This window comes from Cupressus sempervirens, chromosome 8 (assembly GCF_028749045.1).
Source record: "Cupressus sempervirens isolate cs-2001-9-10 chromosome 8, ASM2874904v1, whole genome shotgun sequence".
In the NCBI taxonomy this organism is placed as follows: domain Eukaryota; kingdom Viridiplantae; phylum Streptophyta; class Pinopsida; order Cupressales; family Cupressaceae; genus Cupressus; species Cupressus sempervirens.
The window spans coordinates 1,943,054-1,952,185 of record NC_143125.1 but is presented as its reverse complement, the minus strand read 5'-3'; the positions used below and the strand labels follow the sequence as shown (position 1 = coordinate 1,952,185).

The 9,132-nt window shown below is 37.2% G+C and overlaps 1 protein-coding gene across 1 annotated transcript; it reads left to right on the top strand.

Moving 5' to 3' along the window:
* The first annotated feature begins 511 nt into the window (after window positions 1-511).
* On the top strand, window positions 512-6,944 carry LOC149541275 (uncharacterized). The gene is made up of 6 exons (XM_089796574.1): window positions 512-659; window positions 2,371-2,503; window positions 4,065-4,168; window positions 4,295-4,466; window positions 4,627-4,767; window positions 4,912-6,944. Exons 1-6 carry the CDS (start codon window positions 607-609, stop codon window positions 6,694-6,696), a joined length of 2,388 nt encoding a protein of 795 aa, XP_089652700.1. The 5' UTR covers window positions 512-606; the 3' UTR covers window positions 6,697-6,944.
* The last annotated feature ends 2,188 nt before the right edge of the window (window positions 6,945-9,132 follow it).

The following is a 9,132-nucleotide window of genomic DNA, read 5'->3' as shown; positions in this document are numbered from 1 at the left end:
ATCTCACGAAATGCAGGTGGTGTGGAGGGAGGAAACGACGCAATTTCATCAAAAGCGACAGCCTTGACTTAACTTCCTCGTTATGGAGCCCACGCCACAATAATGCACACTAATAGAATCAAAGCGTTCATTAATCTTGCTGCAAATTTCCAAACGCGAAAGCTGCAGATTCAATCCAGGAAACTTGGAGATCATCGCACACTGTTAGGAATTCGTGCCCAATATGAATTTGGTGAATATTGATGTCATGTGAACAAATAGACCCTAAAAATTAAAAAAATTAATACCATCGTGGAAAGTTCTTCCAGGAAATATTGCAAGGGATGTAAAAAATGGTCGACTAGTTGGCCATGGAGGGCTGTTTGGTGTGGGTTAAGCGCGTGAGTCAGCAATACGCTGTTACTTCATTTCTAGTTTTCCCGAGGGTCAAATATAGGCTGGAAGTTTCCGATAAGGCCGGTTTTGATTTGTTATTTTAGATATATATAGTTGGCGCTATTCAACCATGCTCAGCTACACCCTGGCTTTGCTAAAATTAAAAACCAGAGCCGGCGGATTGTCAGGCAGTTGATTCTTCAGTATACAAATCAGTGATCACTCGGAGAGATGGGTAGGAAGTTGGATGCACTGATGGGGAAAGCTTTCAGATCTTCAAAATGGTATATTTATGTTTCTCTCTTTTCTTTTCTTTTTTTTCGAAATGCCCAAAACATACAGATCATCTTCAATTCATTTGCACAATTACGTCCAGCCATAACTTGGTATATGAAATCTTAAACCCAAAGAATCAGATAAGGCCAAGGTCGGAGAAATTCACTTTAGATTTAGATAACTAAGACAAAGATGGGCGTTTGGTTAAGGTTAATTAATGAGGGACTTTTTAACTTTTAGGCAGTTACGAAACAATCTTAGAAACAGGTTAATGCACTTTGATGGGTGTTTGCCTGAGGAATCTCTTTTGTATGTGGGTCGCCAAGAAACAATCCTCTAAAAAAGAAGAGGTACTTTGATAGGTTTATGGCCTACAGAATTTTTTTGACTGATATATTGCATGTACCAAAAAATGGTTGATGGGTGCTCGAAAGCATAAAGTTGAAATGTTTGAGATGTGTTTCAAGAATTATGTTATGAGTCCTATCATGCCATTTTTTCCAGTTTTTTGGCTGTCATAGTCAAGAGGGGAATTCGAATGAGTGGGTAATCAGACTCGGTTGACTGATAGATACGCATTTGCAGAGCTATTTGCTGTATTAAATCATAATAACTCTACGCAATCAAATAAGGCTAAGGTTTCAGGAAATAACCTCCTGAACGAGTATACGCGCTTTAAGTGTGGTACCACAGTGGGGTTTCTTAAAATATTTGCAGCGGCTTCTTGGAAAATTTAGAAGCAATTTATTTCAGTTGGTTCAATGCAAAAAATATTTGCAGTGGTTTCTTCGAAAATTTAGAAGCAGTTTATTTCAGCTGGTTTAATGAACAAAATATTTGCAGTAGCTTCTTAGAAAATTTAGAAGCGGTCTATTTTAGTTGATTTAATAAAATTAAATGCTGTTTAGTTTTCAATCTGAGAGCTAAGATTTGGAGGGAATTTTATTTTATTTTATCTATGCATTAATGCTCCTGGAAGACAAAAATTGGTTAATAGGATCAAAAGTGATAAAATGTCAAAGAGTAAAAGGATTATAGGGGCAATCTCAAGAAAAATATAAACAAAATGTGAACAATATGACAAAAAAAATAATAAGCTATAGTTAGTTGATTTGAGCCCTCGTTTTAACCGTGGCTTGAATCACTCACCCTAAACAGTAGCGGGTCCTATTTTGTAGGAGACGATTCTAAACATTCCTGTAAGCTAGAAATGAATTCCATGGAACCCTTTTTACCCAAAAGGCAAAAAGGTAGCCCCCTATATTAGGCAATACTATTCCGTGGGTTCTTGGCTTACAATATGTTTGATGGGCATTTTTCTAAGGAACTAAACATCCCTATACACTTCTGGACATTTGTCTAAGAATCAATCCTATAAACAATTATATGCACTTTGATGGGCTTTCTGGCCTACGGAGTGCTTGATGGGTGTTTCACAGGAATTATGCTAAAAGTCACGTTATATCATGTTTTTCAGTTTGGCTGGTGTCATAAAGATTTTTTTTTTGCGTGCACATCAACAAGTGTGTTGAATTTGACAATTCCTTGCATCGAAAAGCAGCATTCTTGGATTCCTTCACTGTGAGATTTGCAATCAAGACTTTATACATGCAATCTTGAATCAAAACAATTAGTCAAGCTAAGTGTTGGAGACTTATATTAAAAATGGACAGCTAAGAAACTATATTCTAAACAAGGTTTTCTTGGTTGGATATGCAGCAAGACTGCATTGAAGCTGACAGTTGCTCGCATCAAAATACTGAAGAACAAGAGAGAATTGCAGTGCAAGCAGTCAAGGAGAGATGTGGCACAGCTTCTTCGGAATGGCCAGGAAGCCAGTGCTCGCTTAAGGGTAAATTTAAATTATTTTCAAGTAGTTTTCTATGTTTCATATTTTTTAACCCTAGCAAGAACATTTTTTCTGTTGGACTTCATGGGTAATTGTTATGCAGTGATAGTGAGGTTCAAAGCTTTAGTTGCTAAGGGAAATGCACCTAGAAATAATAATTGACATAGGTTTCAGGTGTTACTCACATTTTGGATTCTCAGCTGGAAGTCTGTCATTCATGCAATCCGATTAGGCTTTGTATCAAAAATGAAAAATCCAACAAGAGCGTTTAGTGATTTATGAGTCTTCTGGAAAAAACTGAACACAATTTTTAAATTGCATATGCATAGTCGCATGGTATTCCCTTGATGATGAGCCCCTTATGCGACTCAAAAAAGTTGAAATGCTTGCCTGATGATCCTCATTTAACATGCTCCACTGCAAAGAGAATGTCAAAAACTCAAATTTTTTAATATTATTGCCTGTTGGTCTGTAATGATCTGTAATCTTATTGCAAATAAATAGAGTTTTAAAATGGCGGTGCTCAAGATTTGATTACGAGAGCTTTAGTGGTTCTAAGGTTCCAGTGGGAGGATACTTAGAATAATACATCTTACAGTTCCTGAAGGTCCCTGAAGCAATCCATTGAAAGTTTGACTATCTACAGTACATAAAAACAGGTTAACAAACATTTACCCAATCATGGCAATTAGGTTAAGAAGGGAATCACTTGGGCTACATTAGTCCTGATTTCATGCATTGGCCCCATTTTGCCCATAACTTAAGTCTACAATTGCAACGTTAATAATATGGAGAATCATGGAAGCAAAGGAGGGATTCTGTACATGTAGACATGACAATTTAGAACCCCCACACATGGAAGTCCAGAAAGGCATTCTTTCCATTTACCGGTACCCTGTTTATTGTTACAATTTTGCACCCTAGATTTTAACTTTGTGACCAAGCTTGGGACTAATCAAGACATCAACTGATGTACATTCAGTTCACCAAGGGATTACGCATATAAATAAATAGTTGTGCACAAAGATACAAATTTCTTGTTTCCTGACCTTTAGTGTGAAATGGGGTGGAAGTTGGTGACCATGTGATTCTTGAATTAACTTTGTAGAGGATGCTGAACTTTGTCTAGTGAAGAATCGGTACACGTGATGAGCAGTTGAAGTCATAATCTGCAAGCTCTGATATTAAAATCCACATGACTCGTGAATTGTAAATGTTCCTGAAAACTTAAAGATCACCCATTTGATATTGTGATATACTTGATGATGCAATTTTTTTTACTTTTACCCCGTACACAAGCATGAAAAATAATTTTTAACATTTGGATAGATATGTTTTAGACTTCAAGTTTACATGATGTAGGTGTTCTCCAGCTTGCATGTAGAAAAGTTGTCACAGGATATTGGAGATTATTCTTAAATTAAATGTTTACTGAAAGAATAATTTTCTTCTGAAATAAAGATACCTAGCAATATCTACTCGCATGTTTGTGCATATGGGCTACAATTAATAATCAGTTTTGCATCTTTATTAAATTTATGGTTTTTTTCTTTATTGCTTGTAGGTGGAACAAATCTTCAGAGAGCAAAATATACTGGATGCATATCTTCTTATTGGAGGATACTGTGAAACTGTGTCTGAAAGAATATTGACTATTAAGACACAAAAGTAAGCCATATTAAAAGCTTATGAGTAACCAAATATTTGTAATTTGCTGTTTCCTGAATTGCATTTGTGAAATTGTCTTCATGGTTTATTTTTGCCACTTTCTGACAACAAATTTTAAACTTCTAGGGTGTGCCCAAATGACTTGAAAGAATCAATAGCTAGTTTGATTTTTGCTGCACCGAGGTGTGCAGAATTGCCAGAACTGCAAGATGTTCGCTCTCTTTTTTCTGTAAAATTTGGAAGAGAATTTGCAGAATCTGCAGTCGAGTTGCGGCCTGATTGTGGAGTAAACAAGCTGGTATTTATTTTCTTTGTCAAATTCTTTTATATTTTGACCCCGATTTGTATTTAAATTTTACACCCAAATGATTTCTTTGTATGCAAATTCCAAATTATGAATCTGAAGCACAAAAGTACCACACAGTGCTCATGAATGTTTGGTCATTCTTTTCTTTTAGATTATTGGAAAATTATCTACAAGAGTACCAAGTACAGAGATGAAATTGAGGTTGCTGAAAGAAATTGCTTCTGAACATGGAATAGAATGGAATTTTGAAGAAAATGAGGCAGAGAATTTGAAGCCAGCGGACGACATTGTGGTAAGTCTGTTTGCTTAATATTTGGTTAAAGTATATTTTATCTGTTCTTTGAACTGTCCGTTGTCTTGTGAATTATCCAAAATGCACTCTCTTATGTTTTTCATCACTGTCATCTATAGTGACATATTAAATTGAAATTTGCAGGATGGGCCAAGAGCACATTTTGAAACAAAACAGATGACCACCAAACCAGAAGACAGTATTGATAAACCCTCTGAAATATCATCTATCTCATCAAAAGTGCCAGATACCATCAGAAAACAGGCTTCGGGTACTCCTACAGTTAATGTGACTCATATGAGCCCCAAGGGTGAGGAGTTTCCTTCTATAAAGAAGGTTTATGGAGAATCTGCAAATGCAGATGTTTACAATTCAAACATTTTGCATGTTAAAAAGGAGCCAGTTATTAGTCCAAGTTTAGAAACTAATGTTCACTCAAACATATCTGAAGACGATTTCTACGCCAAAATAAGAATGGAGGGTAAGATGGATTATACAGTGAGCACAGAAAATGAGGCTGCCTATCAAAACACACCTAGCAACTCTCATCATGATTTTGTCAAGTTTGCAAAACTTGATGTGTTGTCTCCAAGCTCAAAACAAGAACATATTAAGTACTTGGATGTAGCCAGTGCAGCCCAAGCAGCTTTTGAATCAGCTGCTTATGCAGCAGCAGCTGCACGGGCAGCTGTTGAACTTTCAAAAGGGGAGTCTGGAAATGAAAAATTAAATCACAGGGCAAATGATTCAAGAGAGTCAATGTATGAAAGTGAAGATGGGCTTGATGAAGCAATTTTGAGGAAGCCAAACGAAGTAAAGTATGCAATGCCCCACGGAGTTGGGAGTGGTATTGAAGATACTTTCTCTACAAGATATGGTCAAGCAAGAGTCCTTGAAAGTCCACGGACAAGAAATGGGCAAAATGATTTCTTCAGCACTGGGCCAGGTTTTGAAAGAGTAGATTATGGTAACAAGGAAGTTCCTGATACTGAAAGTATAGGAGAACTTTCAGGGGATGAAGCTGTTTGGTCAAAGACTGAAAGGTCTTATGTGGATAAATATAGTCATGAGCACTTAAATGAGGACAGTGATGGTCAAGCAGAGCATGAATTCAACTCTCTCTCAAATGACAGAAAACCAGATCATCAACAGATGAACATAGGTGGGGTTGAATCCCAATTTGAGAGGTCTATTTCCGGAGGGATGTCGAATTCGGGTGAACAATCTTCCTCCAATAAAGATGCCCAGCCTGTATTTGATGATTATAGTGATGATGAAGATGATTTTGAGAAGAATATCTCTGATGTTGAGAAGAATAACTCTGAAAGAGCCATTTATCAAACTACATTGACACCAACCAGAAGTCTTGGAACTGAGGATACCCAACCTGGGTATGCTTGCTACAGAAGCAATCAGAGACAGACTCATGACTCTGATGAGGACGATGAATATGAAAATGGTACCGATAAAAGGTACTACAAGAATCAAGGTTCTACACCTAAAACATTAGGGCCAATCAAGCTTTCATACGGAGAATTTGTGCCAAAGAATAAATATTCCCCTCAATATTATGACCATGAATCCGAGGATGAGATGGAGGCTTTAAAAGATGACGCTGGTGTAAACTTTCAATTTAATAGAGAAGAGTCAATGCTATCTTCACAACAACCAAATGCAAGTTACCAATCTCCTCATCGTTCACCCTTGAAAAAAATCAATGGAGGCACTGTGTCTGTTGATCAGTCTATTTATCCAGGAGACACAAAGTACACCAATTCTCAAGCTTCAGATGATGAGGGAGTGTACAGATATGAAGGGAATGGTAAACTAAGTTGGCGCCCTGCTAAGGTAGCAGAGCAACCGGTTACTGTAGCAAATCACAAATCTCATCATGCGAATACCCGCATGTCTGTAAGGACTCGTCGATAAGAAGAGCAGAAACATGATCGGCCCAATTCAATAAGATAATCTATCACGTCCATAGCCTATTTCCTTAGAAGAGGGTGCCAGTATTATTTTAATTAGGCTTATCCCATTTATTCAAGATTGTATCATAGTTCATATGTATGTGATGTGTGCATATAGTACGCGTGGTATAACTGGATGAGTGGAAAATGTATCATTGTAATTTACTTGGAGTGAATCTGAAGAACTAAGTGAGAATTTTGATTGAAGAAGCATGTAGTTTTGACTCAATCTGGAACATGGATATGAAACTTCCATATGTGATAAATTTCCTATGGTTGCTCTTTTGATTTGATCTGTTTAGACTATGGTAGGGGACCTGAGAAGTTACCCGTGGATTGTGGTTAGTATTGGCTTTACCCTACATTACGCTTTTTAACTACTTGCATATGCTGTTTTAAAGCAATTCAAGAGGAAGCTTTTGTAAGGAAGACTAATAGTATTTTCCGATTTAAAATCTTTCAGATGAAAGATCCCGCAACCGACGCAATTTGCGGTTTGAGAAAAAATAAATTAAACATTATATGACCTATCATTCAATTAACCTGTGATGTAAACTACACAGAGATTTATGTTACTTTTGCTTGAACATATTTGACACTTGATTCATATTATTAGTGTAGAGGACCATATTATACTAGACTATTCAGACTATTCAGCCTCTGTTGAAATACTTCAAATAGCAGGTTTTTAGGCCACTGAAATGTATTTGACTATAACAAACCTGGTAACATGAATCTCAAGCGATTCTAAGTTATTTTTGACGTTCCCTAGGGTTTTCTGTCGCGCCTTGTCAAGTGATCACCTTCCATACTACGAACATTGTTTTGCCTGCACTGTCTTATCATAAGCACCATGATTCCAAGTCATTGATCCTTCATTGATGATGGTGTGATTTGGCGAAGTAGAAACACATTTACATGCCTGTTTAATATTGATGTCTTCCCCTCTGCGAAGCATGTTTAAAGCTAAAAAAATCGCTTCTTCGAAATGTGAGTGTGACAGCATCTGGCCATTAAATCTGAAGCATTGAGGCGCTAACCAGTTAAATCGATCAAGGACGCTGTGATCATGTTTTTTAACAATTCATACTTCCAATTGCTGCTGGACCCATCAACAGAATAACATTACAAAATCAAACAATTTGATTGCGACGACGACAGTATAAATTACGTCACCCTAATTGGCTTTAATGATTGTTTTTGGGCAGTCTTCTCATGTTTCTTCGTATGGAAGAAATAATTGCTATTCTTTCGTATTAATATTTTTCCTTAGGATAGATAGATAGATAAAATTTTAACGTCCACGAGGTCAAAAATAGCCTATGGGACAGCAAGACAACTCAAGCAGACTTAAGTAGCGCTGTTCGCCTCTTGTGTAGACTAATGATGAGCCCCCCCAATTGCTCAATGTACTCTTCGTTGAACAGGTTATGCCAAGAACTGTCACATATAGTATCCGCAAACTTATCCCTGCTATCCTTGTAGGCCTCACATTCTAGAATAAAGTGTTGTTCAGTTTCCACTTTCCCAGAATTGCAAAATCTGCAAATTCTCTCTTCCCAAGCCTCCTTTGGCCTCTTCCAACGCCCGGTCTCACAACGAAGTTGGTGAGAGTTGGTTCTCAGCTGAGCAATAAGAATTTTAGCTCTCCAAGAAATGTTGGCTCCTATGTACACTTTTTCGAGTTGATCACAAGTGGGGTTGAACTCATTTATATAATATAGTTTCTTCCTCCCAATCTCGCTTCCCCAATTTCTCTTGTAGAATTTCTCCATAACAAAGACCTTTATTTATTTATTACTTGTGGGGCACATATTGAAATGAATATTCCATTTACTCATCCACTTGATGTTTTGTTGCATCCATGTCCTTTTTCGCTTACATAGTGTGTCACTAAAGACAACTTTCGGCCATCTATCCTCTTCCATTTTTTCGATTCTTTTTAGATAGCTTAAAAGGCGAACCATAGCAAGTGCCTCAATAGGCGCAGCCCCCATTTCACTTAGCATGATGTCATATGGAACAGTGCTTTTAATTTTAAACTTGCTTGTAATCAAGCGCTTTTGGATTCCTTCGATTTGTTTCCATTGTGCTATAGTAGTGCTGCTGGCCCATAATTCACACCCATAAAGAACAACTGGCAGCACAAGAAGACCAAACAAGGTTTGAATAGTTTTTCAATCCCACAACTCCGCTTCACGGCACCTATTCTGAAGAGCGTAGAAAGCCTTCCATCCACCTAATGTCCTTTTATACCTGCAGCTAGACCAGCTTAGTTTTTTGTTGAAATCGATGCCAAGGTATTTATATTCCGCAACTTCTTTGAGAACACTTCCATTGTATTAAAATTCATGTTGATGCTGTTTTTTATTATTAGAGAAAATCATAACCTTGGTTT